Here is a 23,017-nt window from a genome sequence, read left to right as displayed (position 1 = left end):
TTCTGAGACATCTGAGTTTGAGTTTTTATGAAAGTCAGATCTTTAACTTTGTAAAGCTGAAGATAACACATTTCAGGCTACTTATTAATAACACAGATTAATTATACTTTCTTTGTTTTAAAGTGAGAGGAACTGCAGCTCTAATTGTCCAATCTCATCCTAACAGCAATGCAGCATAGAAAATCTACAAGTAGGTAGCACAGGACTTGGAGAGAAAAAATGAATGGCACATATTTTGTTATGTTTTTGTACAGTGCCATTGCAATAGATAAATACAGTCTGACATCCAACAGTGTTTGCAACTATTTACTGCTAGTTAAGACAATCATTTCTCAAGGCACTCATCAGCTGCTGCCCATTGCATTCAACACAGAACATCTTGAGATCTTCAAATCTTAAGTGATCAGTCACAGTTAAAGTGCAGCAAAGTATTGTTAGATCCATCTTCACTTTTGCTTAACTCCTTTAATTGACACAATTCTTTGTGATTCTTCTGTCGCTGTCAATTTGTCTGATGCTTTTTGTGACATTAATGGTGACTTCTTTTGTGGGCATTTTCTTGTTGTCCCGTTTAGCCTGTTAAAAAGTTTGAAACAACATAATGAGTTCCACATTGCCAGCAAATAGTGAGACATTTACAACAGTTATCTGAGGTTTGTCAAAATAAATGTTAAATACACAGAAAAAACAAGTATTCTCCACACATTTCTGTGATTTAGGGTAAATTTTTTTTACTTATGCACAACAGGTATCTATCTGGCCTAATCCAAAGCCCACTGACATCAGTGGAAAGACTTCCATTGATGTCAGTGGGCATTGGATCAGGCCAAGAAATCATTTTGACCAACATTAACACTGCTGTGCATGCACCTCTGTGCATTGATTGAAAAATGTACCCATTTCAACAATGGGGCTTATTTTAATCCATGGATGGCATTAGGGAGCTTCCATTGAAGTCAATGGGAGTTGAGCATATGTAGCTCATGACAGAGTTTGGCCTGAGTTTTCTTTAGGTTTCTCCTGCTCTTAAACCAGAATAGGTTTTTCATAATTATAGTTTAGGTTCATATAAAAGAGGATTAAGTCCAATATACATGGTACAGTTCTGTATCAAATCTCACCCAAAGGCTAAAGAGCTTTACAATACATATCTCATGGAAGAAAAGTCAGGCTAATAAAAAAGGATTAAAATGCATAAACAATGAATAGCTTATTTTATTCACTAGTAGCAAACCCAAACCAGGTAATAGCAACTGTCCCTTCTAAATAGAATCGATTACAAACAGTTTGATCTGACTCCCCTTAAAGTTGATGGGCAGTGGCAGCTGGACCGTTCCTAATCCTCAGGTTCTAGTCACTTAAAAATAAGTTTTATATAGGTACTTCTGTTGGTGTCCTGACCCTTCTGGACCAGCCCAGAACGTGGGGGCAGCACACGGAAGTGGCTGTGTCTTAAAGACATCACTATGAACATACATCATCCAAAACTCCCTCTTCTAGGAGAATGCTGCATCAGCCCTTTACAAGATGCAGCAGCATTCCTCTTTTATATCCAACCAGTGCTGCTTGCTATCAGGCTGACCAATATTGTCACATTATTTCCTTGTGCTCCCCCATCTGTCTGTCTGTATCCATCACTTGTCTTATACTTGGAGGAGGATGATTAGTATCATTAGTATACTTGGAGGAGGAGGATTATCTGTATTACCATAGCCCTTGTCATGGAACCCACTGTGCTATACAAACACAGAACAAAAAGACAATACCTGCCCCAAGGAGTTTATAATCTCAGTATAAAACAAGAGACAACAGATGGATATAGACAGATACATTGTAAACTCTTCGGGACAGATGCCATCTTTTTCATCTGTGATTTAGAAGCACCTAGTACAATGGCCTCCTGGTCCATGAACTCCTAAATGTTACTAATAATACTAATAGGCAGGCAGTCCCTGCTCTCTGCCCTGCACCCAGATCCATTATCTAGGTAAATCTGATGCAGTCATGCAGTGCGGGATTCTGCACAACACGGGGGATCACGTACAGGACAAGGCCATGATGTAGCCTCCTTTTAATGCTACTTTTCCAAAGAGGTTTTTTTCTTTCCATGTTATAAATTTGGACTCCTTTGACCCTTCCAACACAGCCAAAAGTTTTGTAGAGGAAACCCCCCCACCCCCTTGCTTATTTCTCAAAACCAGCAGAATTTCTCTGACTTTGCTTGATCTCCACTTAAATAAATATAAAAAAAAAAACATCATCAGAATCTTTGCGGGGAGCATGTAGTGATTTGAAACCCAGAGAAATTGGGAATGAGAGTGTTCTATCACTGTGACGTAAGAGATATGTCACTTCCTTCTGAATTATTCAACTCTTAATAATCATCAAGCAGTCCACGGGCAGTTCTGTTTAAAACCAGATGTAGTGTTATAGCCCTGACTGTTTACTACCTGAAGCAACGTTCATGTCCTATGGCTATTGTGAAATACAGGAACAGAGGGCCAAATCCTTCTTGCCCTATGGGCCAACCCATGCAAGTTGAGTCAGGAGGATTTGTCCCACAATCTATATGCCGGTGTATGGATAATAGCTCAGATGGTCCCTTTTTAAATGAGATTGTGACAGACTGCTGAGGCCTAATAGATCAGCACTCTGATCACTGTAGCCTGTTAGTTTCCCCAGAAATGGTTGATTGAAGAAATGGGGAGGAATTAGTTAATCAGATGGAGAAACTGGGTGAGTTAAGGAACTAATTGGCTCATCAGCTGACTAGCTTGATAAAAGGCAGGAAGGAAGTGTTAGTGGGACAGAGCAAGGCAGCTGTGCCCAGATTGAAGAAGATCCCAAGGAAGGGAGATCTCTTTTCCTACCAGGTCTGAAGGACTAATTCCTAAAACTATAGGAATTAGGATTGTTGTATTGAACTGTACAGGTATTAGTTGAAGGGATTTGAATAAATTATATGGATTGGACACTAAAAGAAGAGAGTCTGAGCAGTTTCTGTAGTGAACAAGGAAAGTGAGGCATATGCCCCGTTACACATGTGAACTCTCCTTCGCCATTAACTTCTCACAAATATGAATCTTATTATTTTAACAGGAGGAGCTATGTTTTTCCTCAAGTTGAGCTTTAAATACATTATATATTGGGAACATGAACAATATACATAGTCCCCATGAAAAACAAAGAGTTACCTATAGTTACCACACTGTAATATCAGAGACACCACAATTATTTCCCATTGCACATATAAATAAAGAATGGCATACCTTTGATACCAGTGTGTGAGGCAACAGGAGTTTTTAAATAGTGTCCACTGTACGTCATTTGCCATACTGCCTTTTAGTCTGGCATCTTGCCTCCTCCAGTGGCCAATATAAGATAACTCTGAGGAAGGTGATACCCACCCATAATGGACATTGTAATGAAAAGGACCTACCTACACTGTACATATAAGAAACATTCCTTTCTGACCCCCATTTATGCCATGAACCATGAGACTTGAGTACCTTTATTTCAGCTTGCATAACTGTAAGTATCAGTAGCCATTAAATTAGACAGCCCTTTTTGAAATCTAGTGATAGCAATTGCCTCAGTGACCTCCTGCAACAGTCAATTCTACAAGCTGACTTTACAGTACCTAAAGTAATATTTATTTTAATTAACTATAATTTACTGACCTTTATTTTCAATGATTTCCTCCTTCTTGTGTTTTATGAATCAAGGTATAACAAAGGGACTGCTCAGTCTTCACTCTGCCCTTTATAATTTGAATAATTCGTTCAAGTCTTTTTCCTCCTTTCCAGACTAAATAGTTATTGCACATTATATATAATATATGTGCCTTCTCTGGACTGTTCCAGTCCTCTCTCTACTGTTCTTAAGGGATGGTAACGATATCTGGACAAGATAAATGAGGCCACACCAGTGTTTGAAATTATCTTATAATATTGACGCTCTATTTTAATTCACCTAATTTTCAGGTGTTGCTGTATACATGGCAAACATTTCATTGAGTCATTCACAATGAATCTGAAATCTTTTTCCTGCAAGTTATTTAAATTATAGGTCCAATTCTGTCTTCACTTCCACAAGTGTTACTTCCACTGAGGTCAATAGGAGTTACACCCGTGCAACTGAGGGTAGAATTGGGCTTCTACATTTTCAATGTACATTACTTTACATTTATGCAAGTTGAATTACATCTGCCATCATGCTGCCCAGTCACTGAGAGGGTTTACATCCATCTGGTGTTTCTTACAATTCTCGATGGCTTTTGTTAATCAAAATAACTTAATGTCAGTCAGCAAACTTCAACTCCCAGTACACTTTCTCCGTTGGAACTTTCATACAATATAGTCAATAATCCTGCACTCAACACTAACCCCTTGGGTGCCTAACTGTTGTATTTCCTTCACTATTATTATGAACTGCTTTTATTATCAATTTCTTTTAGGACCATATCCTTTTCACCTTACCCACATACACCTTTGTTGGCACTACAGTTTGATTCAGCAAGACAACAGAGGAACATATATTTTAATAAATAATAATACCTGGCATATATACATATCTATCACTTATCAGTAGATCGCAAAGAGCTCTATTCCCATTTTACAGATGGGGAAACTGAGACATAGAGCAAAGAAGTGACTTGCCCAGGGTCACCTACCAGGCCAGTGGCAGACCTAGCAATAGAACTCAGGTTTCCTGAGCCCCAGTCCTGTGCGCTGTGTACTAGGAAACACGGCTTCCCAATAGAGATAGAAGGCAAAGTGAAGTCAGTGAGAATACTCACATAAGATGAGCAAGATTTGTTTTAGTGTCAATCAGCTTCTTGGTGCACTTGGCTGTAATAATAAAAATATTTGATTGCATGCATCTTTGTTTGCCAGAAAAAGTTGGAAGAATGCATTTCAAGCCAATGACAAAAAGCTCAGTTCAGTAATCCATACTCATGTGAGTAGTCCCATTGTAGTCAATGGTCACATGATTTAAAGATTGTAGAAACCGGTCCATCATCTCCAGTAACACTAAGTAAAATGAAAGACCAGGTGAGCGGGGTAATATCTTTTACTGGACCAACTTCTATTGGTGACAAAGACAAGCTCTCAAGTTTACACAGAGCTCTTCTTCAAATGGACATATTCTTGTTGTTAAAAAAAATAAGAATAATAGATCAGATCTAACATTTGTAGAATATAATACTGAAATGCTCTCTTACAAATTGGATTTTATAATTACATTGATTCTGTTACACCATATTCAATTTGACTGATTAATTTTCTCCAGGAGCTCATGATTATGACAAGCATTTACACTTTTTCATTTTCAGCAACCCCCCTGTGGCTTTTGATGTCGTGTTGATATGGAATGTGCCTTTTTAATCCTGCTACTGCAATACCTAAGCGGAAAGACACAACGGGATGTAAGTCACAGGGGAATATTTCCATGCTGCAGAATCACTGAAGGATGAATAAATAATACAGTAGAAGGAGGTTTAAAATAAACACACACATACTATTGTGTTTGCTATTAGCAAACACTATAGTTAAGGTTAAGATGTGGCTTCCATTCTAAACTCCCTTTTCCAGTTGCTCACTATTTTCTCAGACAAATTCCTTTGGGGCTCAAATTTCCCATGGTTGGGCTCTCATCCCAAAGGTAAATGTTTGAGTGAACCTGTCTGACAATCCTACTGTGCAATTGGGCAGGGGTCTTTGTGTCTGTCCTCTAGCAACACTTAATCACTAATCAGAAGACATAGCTTCAGAGTCTGCCTATCCCCAGATCTGCAGCTTCTCATGCAATATAATTCCATGGGATGGTTCTTCATATGAGGCACATGTTTCAGGATGCAGAGTGAGTACCTTATCCATAGCCCACTGAAGTCATTGGAAGGACTCCTATTGATTTCTTTGGGCTTTGGATCAGGCCCTGAAGGAGACAGGGCTCCCGCAGAGTGTTATCATTCAAACAGTGTGGTAATTAAGGAAAACACTTTTCCTTGTAGATTATTAATCTAAACATCTGGATACAACATATGACATGGCTTGATTATTCAATACTATTCTAGTTCAAAAACAACACGTGTAGGTGTTTTGTGAAGACAAATGTGTGAATTGCTCTGACTGCTAAATAAAACATCTATTTTTTGGCAAATGAGGCACCACACATTGTCACAAGTGATAGGCTTAATAATGCTATGGCTGCAGTGTAAGTATTTTATCATATTCCAAGATGCTAAGTGGGATCTGACGGTAAAGTGGAGAATTGTCACAAAAATAATTGTAGTCCCATTGAAGCTAGCTCTGAGAGTCACAGGACATAATTGTATACCTACCTCTGCTGCTCGGAAGCCATTCTGTTTCTGTGTCATAGTTCCAGTGGCATGGACCATGGGTTTTGTACATTGAGTACCACAGCTAGTTTTCTTTTCAGTGTTAATTATTCCACTTGCAGTCGTGGACATGGTGACACAGGTCTGAGTTGATTTTTCATCCTCCAGCGTACCTAATGAGAACACATGAAATCATGTACTGAACACTACAGTTTACATTAGCGGCAATTGTTCCCTCGCACTGTATCACTATTTTGTAACTTTTAACTAAAAAACACTGTCAACTTGAAACCTAGTTGAGATAAAACAAGGATTTAAAATAGTTTCAAATAGTAAAGCTGCTTCTGTGTCTCCTGTCTATTTTTTATTTTCACCTTCACATTTCCCTGTTTTAAAAATACCTCTCCCAGCATTGCCACTGTGTGAAATATGGTAAGGCCCACACAGATAAAATTGGATATGAGCTAACATGGGCTCAGGTCCTGCAAGCCATTAAACATGAACATAGCTTTTCTCCATCTGAGAGAATCCATTGACTTCATGGGGCAGGAGTTTGCCCATACAGAGCGGCTTGCAGGATCAGGGCCTAACTGATTATACAAGGAAACAGTGACACTGATTATACAGAAAGCACTACCAAATTCATAAAAAGGAAGACATTGGAAAAAACTAGAGACAGCTCGCCTCTTGAATCCCTTCTAATCATAGTAATCTTAGGGATTACTTATAAAAATGGTAAAGAAATATTCAGATAAAAATATTATATTTATTTAGAAGCGTACCCTTCATTTTTATGAAGATTTGTTGCATAAGAGTCACAAACAAACATATCTGGTCAAAACATTTGCCCATCAATAGTCAAATTATTAATGAATAATTTTTTTCAGTTCTGCTTGAATGTACTTCAAGGCAAACATAGAGAAATATGATATGGGTTAACCTAAAAAAATGTCCTCTTCTTGTTGCATGAACAGAACTAAGTGATCATTTATAATAAGCCAACTTTATTAAACTTCTAGTTGCAATGTTGGGTCTCATATCTGAGTTGTGGATCTAGCAAAAGTTATAATAACAAAGAAAAAGAACAAGGCTGGATGTAACATGTACTATGGCTACTGTAGCTTTCATTGTTCAAAAATGTTTAACAAATCCTATTTATAAAAAGGCTTGCTTATATGCAAAGAGAAAAAATGTGTAACCTTATTTTATGGCTATATAAGATCACTAGATGGAAAAGTAAGGGTATGTACACAGATACAAAGGGAAAAGGGAAAATAAATGTGAAGAGGAACTATACATGGAACTTTTATTGCTGTTTGAACTGCACATTGCATCACCAAAACCTCTCGTAAATTAGATATGAATTCAAGTGTAGTATTAAGGACACTACAAATGAAAGAGAAGTAGCTCTGTATTCTTGCCCAGAAATCTGCAGGGAATACACCTGGCAGGAAAAGCTGCCTTATCAATAGAAAGAATTTTCAGTAGCAGGTTTCCAAAGAAAATAACTGAAAGAAGTAAAAACGACTGAAATACCAGCAGAGGGACATGACAAAATAGCTGGTCAAACGGCAAGAAAAGGTCCACTCAAATTTCCACAGTCCTGATGCTGAAAGTGGTGTAATGCGTGAGAAATGTGAATAAAAATATATTATTGCATTTTCCTAAACTGTCAGCAGATGATGATAGAGCTTCCATTAGTCAGTTTCTTTGTAGGACTATCAGCTTAAAAGAAATTTTCTTTTTTTAAAAACCCAGATAATCTTGGTTTGTATAAATAAAAAAAGGAATTGGCTTTTTTCAACATTAATATTGTAGTTTATATAAAAAAAAGTTAAAACGTCCTTAATGCTTGGAGGTTGTCATTTTCTGTGAGACGAAAAATCTGGTGTTGCTCTCTTCTCTTATTCTGCCTGTAACAAAGTACTCCAGAGGAGATCCTGGCAATTACAGGTGGGTGAGCCTGATATCAGTACTGGGCAAATTTATAGTAAAGAACAGAATTATCAAATACATAGATAAACATGATTTGTTGGGTAAGTGTCAACACCGTTTTTGTAAAGGGAAGCCATGCCTCACTAATCTCTTAGAATTCTGTATAGTCAGTCAATAAGTGTGTGGATAAGAGTGATCCAGTCAATATAGTGTATTTGGATTTTGAGAAAGACTTTGATGAGGTCCTCATTAAAGGCTCTTAAGGAAACTAAGTAGCAATGGGATAAGAAGGAAGGTCCTTTCATGGATCAGAAACCAGCTGAAAGACAGGAAACAAAAGATAGGAGGAATAACTTTAACACTAGAGAGAGGTGAACAGTAGTCCACCTAGAGATCTGTATTGGTACCTGTGCTGTTCAACGTATTCATTACAAATCTTAAAAGGGGTGAATAGTGAAGTGGCAAAGTTTTCAGACAACACAAAATTATTCAAGATAATTAAGTCCAAAGCAGTCTACGGAGCGTTATGGAGAGATCTCACAAAACAGGGTGACTGGGCAACAAAATGGCAGATGAAATTTAACATAGATAAGTGCAAAATATTGCACATTGGGAAAAAAAATCCCAACTACACATTTACAATGATAAATTCTAAATTAGCTGTTGCCACCCAACAAAGAGATCTTGGAGTCACCAGGATAGTTCACTGAAAACTTCCAGTCAATGTGCAGCAGTAGTCAAAAAGGCTAACAGTGTGTTAGGAACTATTAGGAAAGGGATAGAAAATATGGCAGAAAAGATCATAATGCCACTAATAAATCCATGGTATGCCCACACCTATGTCCAGTTCTGTTGCCCCATTGTCCAGTGGAATTGGAAAAAATTTAGAGAAGAGCAAAAAAGATGATAATTTGTTTCCACACCAGGAGAGATTAAAAATTAGGGCTGTTCATCTTAAAAAAGAGATGACTAGGGGGGATATAATAGAAGTCTATAAAATCATGAAAGGTGTGGAAAAAATGAATAGAAAAGTGTTATTTATCCTTTCATACAATACAAAAATCTGATGACATTCCAATGAAATTAATAGGCAGCAAGTTTAGTATAAACAAGAGGAAGTATTTTTCATACAACACACAACTAACCTGTGGAACTCATTGCCATGGGATGCTGTGATGGCAAGAAGTAAAACGGGGTTCTTAAAAGAAGTGGATCAGTCCATCAATGATTATTAGCCAAGATGGACAAGGGTGCAACCCCAAGTTCAGGGTAACCCTCAATTTCTAATCGCCAGAAGCCAGGAGTGGAACACAGGGTGGAACATTCCATAGTTGCCCTGTTCTGTACACTCCCAGTGAACCTTTGGTATGAGCCATGGTTGGAATCAAGAGACTGGGCAAGATGGACCATGCTCCAACCCAGTGTGGTAGCTCTTATATTCTTATGCTACAGCACTGATGCCTACTCTCAGCCAGAAGTAAACATCTCCTCTCCTGCAGAAGTCCACTCAAGCAGCTTGCATTTTACATCTCACACCTCCCGGCCACTCTCCAGACTAAGGCATGCAGCCAAGTAGTAGTAATAAGGCTGCTCTTTATTTCTTGGTCCCAGTTACCTGGCATGGGTCAGGGTTACTAAGCATCGTAGACTACTGTTGCACACTCAGATGATTTGCAGGAAGGGAGATGGGAAGCCAGTTAGTTATTTAGGAACAAGGGCTCAATACCTGTATATGTATATATGGCAAAGCCTAGAGGAGCGAATGCAGGCTTAGTAGCTAGGAGTGCCTAAATTCTGTGCCTGCCTCTGGTACTGACTTAGTATGGCCTGGTGTAAGTTGGTTTCCCAACTTCCTATTTCAGAAACCAGAGATAATGATTCTTACTTACTTACCTCACAGGTGTGTTGTAAGGATGAGTTACTACAGCGCTTTGAAGATAGACAGTGCTATTAAGGGGCAGTGATAGGAAAGACTGCCTGGGACAGTGGTTCCTAAAAGACTTTGATACCCCAGAAAGGGAGAGTTACCGTGGCTTGGCCAGAGAGCCAAGCCATGAAGCAGGAGTAATCAAGTCCCAAAACAGCGAGACTGAGAGACTGATGGTGTGAGCAACTGTAGGAGGCGTGTTGGCCTGGCAGAGATAGTCACCAGACGCAGCCAGAATGAGGCACTACAGTGGTGAATGGAGTGCTCCGTGACCCAGGGGTTATCAGGTTTTTTCTTCTGTGGGCTCATCCTCCCACACTGCTTTCACCAGGCACCTCTTTGGATTTTGAACCCATTACAATACTGTTTTATTGTGTCATTACTGTTATGAAAAGCACAGTTTAATTGACTTGTATTACTGTATCACCTATTAGATACAATTGTTTTATCCATTCATCAGCTGATTGTGCTGCCCCTTTCTATCTTTCACAGAACAGATTTCTTTGCATAGATGTATCTTTCTTGGGATTATGGAAAACCATAAACACTGGTAATGGTTCATTTGTGTCTTCTGCTAATTTGCTGCTTGAGTGACACACTCTGCTGAGATTAAACTTTTTGTCCAATTCTTATCTGAAACTAACCAGCTGTCAACATCTGGGACTGCAAATATCAGTTCCATTCTCTCTTTCCATTGAGCTCAGTTATAAGTTACATTGCCATTATCAGGATCTATTGATATACTGCAGGCTTTATCCTTGTTTTATTCTGATGTTATTATGTTTGCTTTTCTAAAAGTTCATCAACAAGGGAATGATTTACAGAGCCGGCTGTAACAATATGAAAGACTCTTTCAGGCAGCATGCTGTTTCCTGGAAGGAACTGTTTGGTAGCAACAGCTGCTGGAGAACTGTCTAAGAAGTCAGGATACTGAAGACATCATGTTGTAAGCAGCCACAACAAACCCAAAGTCAGAATGTGATCTTGTATGGCAGAAGATCCAGACACAACAAAGCATAAAACACTGACAAGATTTGAGGAAAAACTGACTCTTGGAAAATTCTAGCACAATCTGCTGCAAGTTTAGGAACTTAATTGCATTCACTTTCTTCTTCATATATCACCGGTGAGAAGGAATCAGAACAACAATCCATTCTCAATGGAAGCTACAGCACAAGATTCTGTTGACAAATCAGAAAATGAAATAATTTAAATGCTGGCTATTTCATTAATTCCTATATGAATCCTAATTACAGTACAGACAAGATCTTAAAGAAAGAACCAGGTACAGAACTTCTTGCTCTCCAGATGGTAAACATTTGGCAGTGTTATAAAACAAGCAGAATACTTCCATGTCACAGAGAAAGGAATGACTGGTTAGATTTTTTTTTCCTCTCTCACAATCTGGAAGTTGCTTAATGTGCAGCAGCAATCAAAAAAGCTAACAAAATGTTAGGAAAGGGGTAGATAACAACACGACAGAAAATAACATAATGACACTATATAAAGCCCTGGTACACCCCACATCTTGGATACTGTGTGCAGTTCTGGACACCCCATCTCAAAAAAGATATTAGAATTAGAAAAAGTACAGAGAAGGGCAACAAAAATTATTAGGAGTATGGAACAGCTTCTGTATGAGGGGAGATTAAAAAGACTGGGACTGTTCAGTTTAGAAAAGAGACAATTAACAGCAGGTATATGATAGAAGACTATAAAATGGTGTGGCGAAAGTGAATAAGGAAGTGTTATTTACCCCATCACATAACAATAACCAATAATCACCCAATTAAAATAATAGGCAGCAGGTTTAAAACAAACAAAAGGAAGTACTTCTTCACAGTTGATCTGTGGAACTTATTGTCAGGGGATGTTGTGAAGGCCAAAAGTATAATAAGTTCATGGAGGATAAGCTCATCACTGGTTATTACCCCATGCTCTGGGTGTCCCTAACCCTCTGGCTGCCAGAAGCTGGGACTGGATGACAGGTGGTGGATCACTCAATGTATTGCCCTGTTCTGTTCATTTCCTCTGAAGCATCTGGCACTGGCCACTGTTGGAAGACAGGATACAGGGCGAGATGGACCATTAGTTTGACCCAGTATGGTCATTGTTATGTTCTGATTACACTGATATCTGAGTGCCTGTTTTCACCCCTTTCCTCTGTCTAAACTTGCAAAGCCCTCAAAGCAGAAATTGAAACAAATATAACAATGCTTTCCTTATCACCATCCAATTCTCTCTGCCAAGACAAGCCCAGTCAAATTGTCTGGGTGCCTCCTACGGCTTGGATAAGTAGTGTAGCCCATTACAATGCTGTTTCAAACTCACATGATTTATTTTAAGAGAACTGGCAAGCCTGCCTGACTCTGTGACTCTGCTCCCGAATCCTGACTCCTTGACAGACTATCAAACCCCTAATAATGTAATGTTGCCTCTTTTGTCCTGATCATTAGCCATTATTTGGATTGTTTCCATTAGGAGCAGAAATTGATGTTTGATGGTCAAGTATTTCTTTTGGTGAAATCCAGTTTATTTGCAAAGATTGTACACAAAGTCCACGTTTCCTGATGATAGCATGAACAAACAGCAGGCAGTTTCTTTGTACAGAAATCAAAGTCTGCCCTTCCTGCAAGTACTGTGCCCAAAGAAGTTATGTCTCTTGACTTCCTCCCAGGACTATGCTCACCACTGTTTCGCTCATTTACTGATATCTTTCTGTGCTCTCTCACACAGACACACATGAGTCAATCCGTAGCCCTGTATTTACAACCAGTCCCAAAGAACCCCCTGAGACCACATTGTTTAATGCCAGATTAGCCTTGCCATGTAGCCTGTTGACTTGGATTGTGGTTTTCTATTGTTTCCAGTTATCATTACATAAAGGGTTTTTAATTGCTCCTTCTATTTAGCCTGAATGAAGGATGGTTCACTCACCCATCAGCTTTAATGAGGTGTCTGATTGTCTATAAATCAAAGACCTTGGTGGCAGAAAAACACAGCATAATAGAAAAATCACAGTATGGTTCAATGAGTTTCAAAGGGGTAGCTGTGTTAGTCTGTTTTTAACAAAATAGCGAGAGTTCTGTGGCACCTTAAACACTAACAAATTTATTTGGGCATAAGCTTTCGTGGGCAGAAACCGACAAAGTGGGTTTCTGCCCACGAAAGCTTATGCCCAAATAAATTTGTTAGTCTTTAAGTTGCCACAGAACTGTTGCTGTTTTACTATTGTCCAAATTACTTTCTAAAATGTTTCTGATCCAGATTATAAATCTTCAGAAATATTTATAGCACTAACACATGACCACTATTGAGTCTGATTACAGATACATCAAAAAAGAACATTTTATCTAAAACCTGGACCTAAAACTGCTAAAAACAGGACTAAACGGGACCTGTTTCCAAACTAAACCTTGGTATTTTTGGTATTTATAAACTGAAAACTAGAATGATGTTTTGTAGAAGCAAAGCCCCCACTCCCTCCCAGATTTGTCTCCAGTAGAGATGGGACAGATCTAGAAACTTTTATTCAATCTCCCAAATTATAGTGGGTTGGAAAAACTGGAACATGGATTCAAACCAATTCTGGCCAGTGATGTTTTTTTTCTTTTGAAAAACTAAAACGAAAACCTGTTGTCCTTAGCACTTCTCTACTTCTTATAGAACTTCAGAAAGAACCTCAGCTTTGGGTAATGTTTCAACAATTCCACAATTAAAAAAAAGCAGATCACTGTGCCAATTTTACAAATATGCTCATGTGCTATGGATAGAAAAATCTGCTTAGAATATAATATGCCTAAACATGAAGAACAAGAACAGCAAGATATTGGTCCATCTAACATGTCTATTTCTTCCATATGATACATACATTAACATAGTATAAACTAGTAAGAACAAAAACCGAAAGCAAACACAAATGTGAAACTCATGTTATCAATATATTTGTAAAGATGTTGATTATATTCAAGAAGCTTATGTAAATAGTATACAAAAGGGAAGTTTTTAATGTAATTGTCTCTCCAAAAAATCTGCCATTCATAACCAATACTTGATCATAATGTTGAATGTTTCACAATCCCATGGCTGGCAGCTGCAGCTAGACAACTTCATAGAATCATAGAATCATAGAATATTAGAGTTGGAAGGGACCTCAGGAGGTCATCTAGTCCAACCCCCTGCTCAAAGCAGGACTAACCTCAGCTATATCATCCCAACCAGGGCTTTGTCAAGCCTCACCTTAAAAACCTCTAAGGATGGAGATTCCACCACCTCCCTAGGTAACCCATTCCAGTGCTAATAACCCATTCCAGTGCTAACTTCAGGCTGGAAATAAAGTGTAAATTTTTAACAGTGAGAGTAATTAACCATTAGACCAACTTATCAAGGGTCGTGGTGGATTTTCGATCACTGTCCATTTGTCAGTCAAGATTGGATGTTTTTCTAAAAGATATGCTTTTGGGGAAGCTCTATGGCCTATATAAAGCAAGAGGTCAGATTAGATCAGGGGTTCCCTACTGTGGTATGCATACCCCTAAGGGTACACAAGACATCTCTGGGGGGAGAAATTGTGTAATGGTTGATTTTATTTAATTTTTTTATTGTATTTTCATAATAGGTTACTCAGATGAAGCTTTAAAAGTCTGTGGGAATTTATTATATAAAATATGGTAGTTAATTTACTTCAAGATGTACCAACAAGAACACAGAAACACAGAAACACTGACATATAGAGCCCTCACCACCAATCAACGTACAGCATGGGTTCAGTTGCCAAGCAACTGTCCAATCTAACTGAGCTCAGAACTTAGAGAGGGAGGTGGTTTTTGGTTGTATATGTTGCATTATAAGCATATCTGTATGTAAGAGTGAAATACGGACAGATGGCTAAAGACAGATAGTGTTAAGAAGAACACACGAAGTATCAGGGATGAGAAGGGCAGGAATATGCGGGCAACTGGTAGATCTAGAATAGGGTATGTAATAAGAAAAGTTTGGGAACCTCTGGACTAGATGATCACAATGACCCCTTCTGGCCTTGGAATCTATGAAAACTCCCAGTAGGACTCCAAACTTTTCTGTTTTCCGGAATAACCACATAACAACTGCGCTGTAAGTTGAATGTAAAAAGTATATTTCAAAATTATGCCTAGTGTCTTTGGTTATTATAGGCATTTGATCATTTTGTTATCATTTCTTAGCAGGAATAACTAAATACCACCCTTGTCCACAAAATTTAGAGCACACAGTATAATGCACTGATTCATCAGCAGCTGTATTGCATTCATTCTGTACCCTGATTAGAAAGGTATCCAACAACAAAAAAATTAGCTTTTAAGGGAAGGAATCCTAATATATAGACCATAGTGTACTCTTAGGCTACGTCTTCACTGATGGCGGCAAATCGATTTCTCTGGATTGACTGAGCGGTCAGTGAAAACCCGCTCAGTCGATCCAAAAATCAATGTATTGAGACCACCTTCTCAAGTGGCGCAGTGCAGTGAAGACGGTGCGCATAACAGAAGCAAAGAAGTCGATGGGAGTTACGCAAGTTTTTTGCGGAGTTTACATAACTCCGGTCGACTGCCACTGAATCTTGGAGGTAAGTATAGACAAGCCCTTAGTTGTACATTTACTCTGAAAGTCTTTATTGATTAATCACAGTCATTAACACAGATCCTTTGTGTTTCAGACTAAAGAGAAATGTATCAATGATAAGTGGAACATCCCATTTTCTAAGAGTACAAAAGACTTTACAAAATTCTATGCAGCAAATAATCCCACTCATTGAAGTATGAGGAGTATCTCATTCATCAAATGCCATCTGAATGTGTTATAGAAATTCTCAAGTCTCCAGAGGGGAGCACTGCCCATGCTCACACTTCCTGCTCTGTATACTGCCACTGACCTTCTGTCCTGATTACTCTCTTCACCCCCTCCAAATGCTACATTCATCCCTTCTTTCATGCTGCACCTTACACTTGGAACACCAATGTACACCATGTCCCTTTCCCCACTGTGTCATGTGACACATCCTTAAAGGTGCTTAGGATGGGTGTGTCAGTATATAAATCCTAATTTTAAAAAAATAATTAGATTAGCTCTCTGAAATTCCAATGCAGCAGTGTCCCACACTCAGGTGTCTAACCAGTGTTAGTAACATTTGATGCAGAATCACATCATTAGAAGATGAGTTACACACCATCAGGGCCACTCTTGAAGTCTGTCTCTTCGGTAAGCAACAGGCACTTTCATGTAAAATAATGTAAAAGAAATATATTCATATTATCAAAGTACATGTTTCCAGTACCATATGCATTTTACATTTTAGAAGTAATCTATAAAAACTGTACTTGGAAATGCTGATAACGTGCTTGCGAATTCATGTCCATGCAAAATGAAGGCTACTTAAATTGAACTTTTTAACTCTTCAAAAATCATTTAAATGTCAAGAAAACAGCTTAACAAAGATTTAGAAAATGTAGTGATAGTAAATATGAAGGTCTTTGTAACAGGCAATTTCAAAGAAAATTTAAAACATGGAATGACAAGAGACAGAAACTGATGTATTTCTGATTTGTTCTGTTCTAATATATTGATAATACTGAGGCTACAAACCATAAAAATAAGGAAACTGGATAAAGGTTATTATAGGTCTTCACACAGCCCAGTTATGCCTAAACATCGCTCCACAAACTTGGGATACTCTGGATCTTTCCAAATTTTGTAGAAATTAATATTGTAACATGTGGTGCAAAAAAAATTACACCTAAAGCTGGACTTTCATCCTGGTGGTTGTTGGAGTCACGTGTTGCACATTAATGTATTTTAAAAAACATCTTTGACTTTTGACATTTACTGATTGACTGAATTTTAAAGTTATGTACACTGTTATTTGCCATTTTGGTATTTTTATCCTATTTCATTTTGGAAGACAAAACTTCCACTGACTTCAATTTGGCTCTTAAAATTGAATCAGGATTTTAGTATGAAAATAAAGTAATGGATAAAGGAGAACCATTTGATATAAATTATTTAGACTTTCAAAAGACCATTGCCAATACACCTCACAAGATGCTACAAAAGAAGTAAAGTAGCCATTGGGTGAGAATCAAAGTATTGTCATGGATCATGAACTGGCTAAAAGACAAGAAACAAAGAGTAGGAATAAAGAGTCAATTTTCATCATAGCCAAAGGTTAACAGCAGGATGATTCAAGGTTCTGTACTAGGTCCAGTGTTGTTTAATATATTTATTAATGATCTGGAAAAGGAGGTGAATAGTGAGGTAGCACAGCTTGCAGATGACACTTATTTAGGTTGGTCAAGTCCGGAATTGATATGAGGAATTGATATGAGGGCCTGACCAGCTAAGTGATTGGGCAACATGATGGCAGATGAAGTTCAGTGCTGATCAATTCAAAGTAATGCACATTGGAGAGAAACATTTGAACTATTCACACACTTTCTTTAGTTGATACAGATAATTTATAACCCTATAAAGTGACCTCGGTATAGCTATGTACAGCTCAATGAAGATCATTGCTCTATGTTCAGCTGTGGTAAAAAAAGCAAACAAGATGTTACGCTACATAAATAATGGGATGGAGAATAATATTGAAAATATTTTAATACCATAATATAAACCAATGGTGCACCCTCATCTTGAATACTGTATGCAGTACCGGTCACCTCATCTCAAAAGGTTAATGCAGAACAAAAGAAGTGCAATGAAAATAATTTGATTGAAAGGATTGGAATTTTTTACATTTCAAAAAGAGAAACATAACAAGAGACATGATAAAAGTATATAAAATAATTAATGGTCTACAGAAGCTAGATCAGGAGCTTCTGTCCTCATCTCATAACACAAGAACAAGGGAACATGCAATGGAATTGAAAGATGGCAAATTCAAAATTGACAAAAGGAAAAACTTTTTCATGCAGCAAATAATTAGACAGTGGAACTCATTGATTGCAAAGATGTCACAGAGGCCAAGAATTTAGCAAGATTCAAAGAGGGATTGAATGTTTATATGGATAACAAGAATAGTCAGAGTTATAACAGTTTACAAAACATTTGAAAGGAATTTACAACTTCATGCTTTAGGTTTTAAATATCTAATCTCTAACTATTAGAGATTTGGATGAGAACTTCTTGATTGCAGATTATCTCACATCTCCCTGCTGCAAGACTCTTAAATCTTTCTCTGAGATATCTGGTGCTGTCCATAGAAACAGAATACTGGAGTATGGTGCATAGGTCTGATCCAGTACAGCAATTCCTATGTTGCTGTATAATCAAGCAATGATATCATAAACGTGATACGGTAATACTGAATTACAGGCGCACCTCTGTTTAAAGTGACTGAATATTGGCATATGTGACACCTAGTGTGCTTTAATTCCAGATAATGGGAAGTGTGGAGTTATTTCATTAACAATGCTATATCTTCGAAACTGACTATGGTACGGTCTGGTTAGGTTAAACATTTCTGGTTCAGCAACACCTTTTATGAATTGTGGTTGACATCTCACAAACAATGTATAAGATGCAGCTTTAAAAAGATATTGTAGAGCATTAGACACTAAAAATGAACATTTTGAGCTATATTTCACAATTAAGAAGGAATAGCTAGCTTTGTTACCAAATGCAGTTTCTGCCAGAGAAAGTATTTCAGCTATGAGTTTTGCTAAGTTTCTTGCTTTTAATCTTAACAGAATTCCTATTTCCCATCTCTGCTTCTCTGAGAATCTATTCAGATTTGGGAAAACTTTACAGAGCTGCTCCAGTGAGGACTGATACATACATATCATATGCTTCTCCTGTTCAAAGTAAAATAAACTGTGGATCATACTTCATAATTTAATGAGTAGAGGTGGGGATGCAGGGGGAGATCAGTTTAGAAGCATCAGGTCACTACTTCCCATGGAGAAACTAAAGGGAAGGGGGCAGAAAGGCAGGAAAACTCCATGAGATTTTCCTGGAATATCCAGGAAATTGGATTTCCTCCCCTAAGGAGGAAGAATTTGAGGGCTCACTGCGGCAGCAGGTGAAGCTTCTCAATCCGGAATCCAGAAGGAAAGGACCCATGAGATCCACAGAGGTAGGACCCATCCGGAAGGACAGCTGTGCCTCCATGTGGCTTTGTTAGGAACCTTGCTGCAGTTTGCTGGATCCTTGTGGAAATCAAGCTGCTTTGGATGGAATGTTGAAGCAGAGTATAGCCTTTTTCACCTTCTCCTGTACCAAACCCTTGAGGAGTCTCTTCTGGATAGAACCTCACTGGAAAAGCTTCCACTTCATGCCAGGGAGAAGACATTCTGTGTAAAGGGAGATCTGCCTAGGCTGCGCCTCTCCATGCATATTCATAGAGACTCCACCCTACGTTTGCAAACATTCAGGGTTCAATGCTGCTTTCTGACAGGCAGCATCTACACCACAAAAGTTGGGAAAGCAGCAGGAAGCTATATATGAGTAATATGAAGTGTATGCATCCCATGCAGTGCAATAGGTGATTTTTCAAGATAGTATGAGAGATGATACCTAATGCATGGCAAAGGACAGGATCAAGCACATATGGACTCTGATCTTGCAATAAGCTCCATGCAGACTCACTCCTGTGCTTGCACAGGTACAGGAATCGCTGAAATGGAGCTCTTTGCAAATTCCTGGGACAGGGTTTTTTTCCCACTGATATGTCTGGATACAGAATAATGCCTGGATACTGATGTATCTAAGTGTTGTAACTATATAGCAAATAGACTTGATGTTTCACCCTATGATGGAATGTACCAGGTCCAGAGGCCTCAGGATGGTACCATTCTCTGTCCCAGAAAGGAGCAGTAGAAAAGTCCTCCAGGATGCCTAGCATGGCTGTGGGGAAAGCAGCCAATCAGGGCCAGGAGGGCCATATAAAAGAAGCTGCAGCACGAGTGACAAGTAGTTGCTGCCTTGTGCTGGAGTGGTGGGGCTGGTGTTTTTGGCTGGCTGAGGGAATACAGGACAGCACACAGAGCAGTTGCTGGCAGGAACTGGGGGAGTAAGAAGGAGCTCTTGGCTGGCTGCTGGGGCTAAGTACAAGATTTCATCCCTTTGGTAAGGGTGAAGCATTCATGAAGGAGCTGGAGCCATGGGGAAGAGGCCCAGGGAACTATAGCAGCATAGTGAAAAGTTAAAGGGTACACTGCCATTCATAGGTCCCTGGGCTGGAGCATGGAGTAGTGGGTGGGCCAAGGAACCCCTCCACACACACACCCCCACATAGCCACTGGGGAAGTGGCCTGAATATTGAACTCTCCTTCCTCTTGGAAGGGGAACTGAACTGCTTAGTGGCCCAGCTGGAGAGCTAGGGCCAGAAGAGCCCAGAAAGGGTGAAACCATTGCCCCCAGGGAGGAAGCCCTGGGGGTACTGCTCAATACCAGGGCTGGTACTGTGTAAAGATTGTGAGACTGTTAAAGGACTGAGCCTGGGGAAGGCAGCAAGACATTATGGAGGGCCCTGATATATGTCTGGGTGGACTGTATACCCCAGAAGGGGTTTGTTTTGCTTTACACACGGGCTGTGTGTGACTCAATGGGAGGGTTGTGTCACTGAAGAACTGCCTGAAAAACCATCAACAGGGGGTCACCACAGACAGAAAGGAGCAGATCCAGGGAGTGCTCATGAGAAGAGGGTGCCACCCTGTTACACACCCCCATGCACTGATGCAGCATCATGAAATAGAGGCAAATATCATGGGTATATTTGTTCTGGAAGGAAAATACAGATGGTACCATACTTAACAACATGGTTGTGATCACACACACACACCCCACACAAAATATCAGGCTTAAAACTTGTTTTCTAATAACATTCAAATGTCTGTGTTAGATTAAGTTGCAGTCTTCATTTTAAGGAGTGGAAGGACTTTCCAGGTTGAGGAGAGCAGTAAACATTTTAAAACACCATATTTCAAAGTTAAATTGGGGCCAATCAGCCTTGACAACATAAATAATAAACACTCAGTACTTAGGGTAGTTTATGTAATTAATGAACTCTGCAAACACTTACACCACCTCTGGGAGGTTGGTAAGCATTACTATTGTCACTGATTTTCCCAAAGCCAGAGAGGAATCCAGTGTAAGAGACAGGGTTAGATCCCAGCATCACCTGCTGGCTCCATGTCCTGCACTCTGACTCTTATTTACTGGATAGAGTAGTCATCTAAGACCTAGACCTCTTCCTTCTGCTGATATGCCCATAGGAGGAGGGCAAAGAAGAAGGAAATAAGAACAGTTTCCTCCAGATTCTTCCATTGTGTGGTGGGATTTGCCTCCCCTTTTTCCTCCCGGAAAAGCAGGGGTTCAGTCTCCCATCTTGTGTGGATCCTCTAAGATTCACACTCAGAAAATCAGGGGATCTTGCATTGCAGCCCAGTATCTCTTTGCTGTCTCCCAGTCCTCTGTGCCTTTGTCCTCTGGAGAGTGTCTTCTGGAAGCATCTTAAAAGGGTGAAAAGGGGTTCCACAGTGCGGGGAGGGGGAACAGAAACATTAAACAGTGTCAGGCTTTAACTTTTCTGAGTACTCCCACAGGGTTTGGTAGTGTTGTTCTCATAACATTAAATACAGCAACACAAATGATTCTGCAATAATAAGTCAATTAGTGATGAAAAATTACACTGTTTTGAATGGTAGAAAGTGCTTCTGCTGACATGTTCCTTGGTTACTATGGTGAAAATGTATTTGTTTAAACCAGTTAAAGAAGTACTAAGGATTCATTATTCTTTCTGTGTTAGCCAAGGGTTAAGACAATAATATTGATATAACTATGGGGATGATTCTGTTTTCTTGTTACTGGTTATAAAAGAACATGAACTTTCATTTGTTATATTCTAATAGTCTTGCTAAAATCCTTTTAGCTGTCACACTTCAATCAATATCTCCTATATCAAGGATTTCCTATTGTGCACCTTGGAAATCATCCACGGGCAAACAAAACAGGATCCATTTTCATTATTCAGCCACTGGAAAATGTATTTACATTATCAAAGATATCAGATCGCCACTTGCTACCACAGCAAAGTTTTCCAATAGTAATGTCCATATAATCCTGGGTAAATGCACATCCACATCTCAAATCAAACAGGCAATTACTTCCTCTTCAGAGAGGGAGGTAAAAATTATTTTCAGTTCTAATGTCTTAAATTACAAAACAATCAGATTTTTTTTTGTTCATCTGAGAGGTTATTACAACACCTACTTCGACCTGTAAGGGTCACCATAGCATCCCCTCACAACATTTCACCTTTCTGACTCTCCTCCTCACCTTCAACCATGGGTTGGACCCTTTTCTGACTGAAGAGAATTGGGTCTCACTTCTTCTGGAGCCCATAAACAGGATTTCTGAGTGTGCTGGAGTCACTAGAAATCTCTGCGCTGTGGTCCATCTTCCCAGCAGCTGAGTGTGCCTCTTCAGTGCTCCCATCTCAGGTATAAGGAACTTGTTTGAAACCTGAGACACTGCACAGTAGTGCACTATTCTACCTCTATACCATTAGACTAGACCCACCCACCTTATTGTTTTGAAAGTCTGAGAGAGAGAGAGTGCTATCATTTTCTTAGATGCCAAGAGTCAGACCTTCCTGATATGAAGTCCACTGATGCAACAGAAACACTGTGAAAGGCCTGATAAAAGGAAGGCAATTGATGTGGGTTCAGGTTTGTGGGAATTCCAGAAATGAATCTTTAGGAAGGATTTGAGTGAGGAGGGACTGTGGGCTTTGGGGTACTGGGAATGAGAAGTCATTGTATAGGATGAACAGGGTGGGAGGC

At 39.1% G+C, this 23,017-nt stretch overlaps 1 protein-coding gene across 2 annotated transcripts in view; it reads right to left on the bottom strand.

Annotated features, from left to right (window-relative positions):
* Window positions 1-292: 292 nt before the first annotated feature.
* Window positions 293-23,017, bottom strand: part of BAALC (BAALC binder of MAP3K1 and KLF4) — a 34,970-nt gene continuing 12,245 nt past the window's right edge. The window contains exons 2-4 of one of the 2 annotated variants that reach the window (XM_067537348.1): window positions 6,344-6,513; window positions 4,799-4,850; window positions 293-576 (exon numbers count right to left, since the gene is read on the bottom strand). In XM_067537348.1, the coding sequence (XP_067393449.1) occupies window positions 4,830-4,850; window positions 6,344-6,513 (191 nt within the window). In that variant the 3' untranslated portion in view covers window positions 293-576; window positions 4,799-4,829. The remainder of the gene's footprint in view (window positions 577-4,798; window positions 4,851-6,343; window positions 6,514-23,017) is intronic. The other variant, XM_067537346.1, reaches the window with a different exon arrangement.

The sequence above is a fragment of the Emydura macquarii genome, unplaced genomic scaffold (genome assembly GCF_026122565.2).
Source record: "Emydura macquarii macquarii isolate MOO-44397 ecotype Brisbane River unplaced genomic scaffold, CSIRO-AGI_Emac_v2 contig_383, whole genome shotgun sequence".
NCBI classification, from domain to species: domain Eukaryota; kingdom Metazoa; phylum Chordata; order Testudines; family Chelidae; genus Emydura; species Emydura macquarii.
The sequence above is the reverse complement of the archived record's forward strand: the minus strand, read 5'-3'. Positions and strand labels throughout refer to the sequence as shown.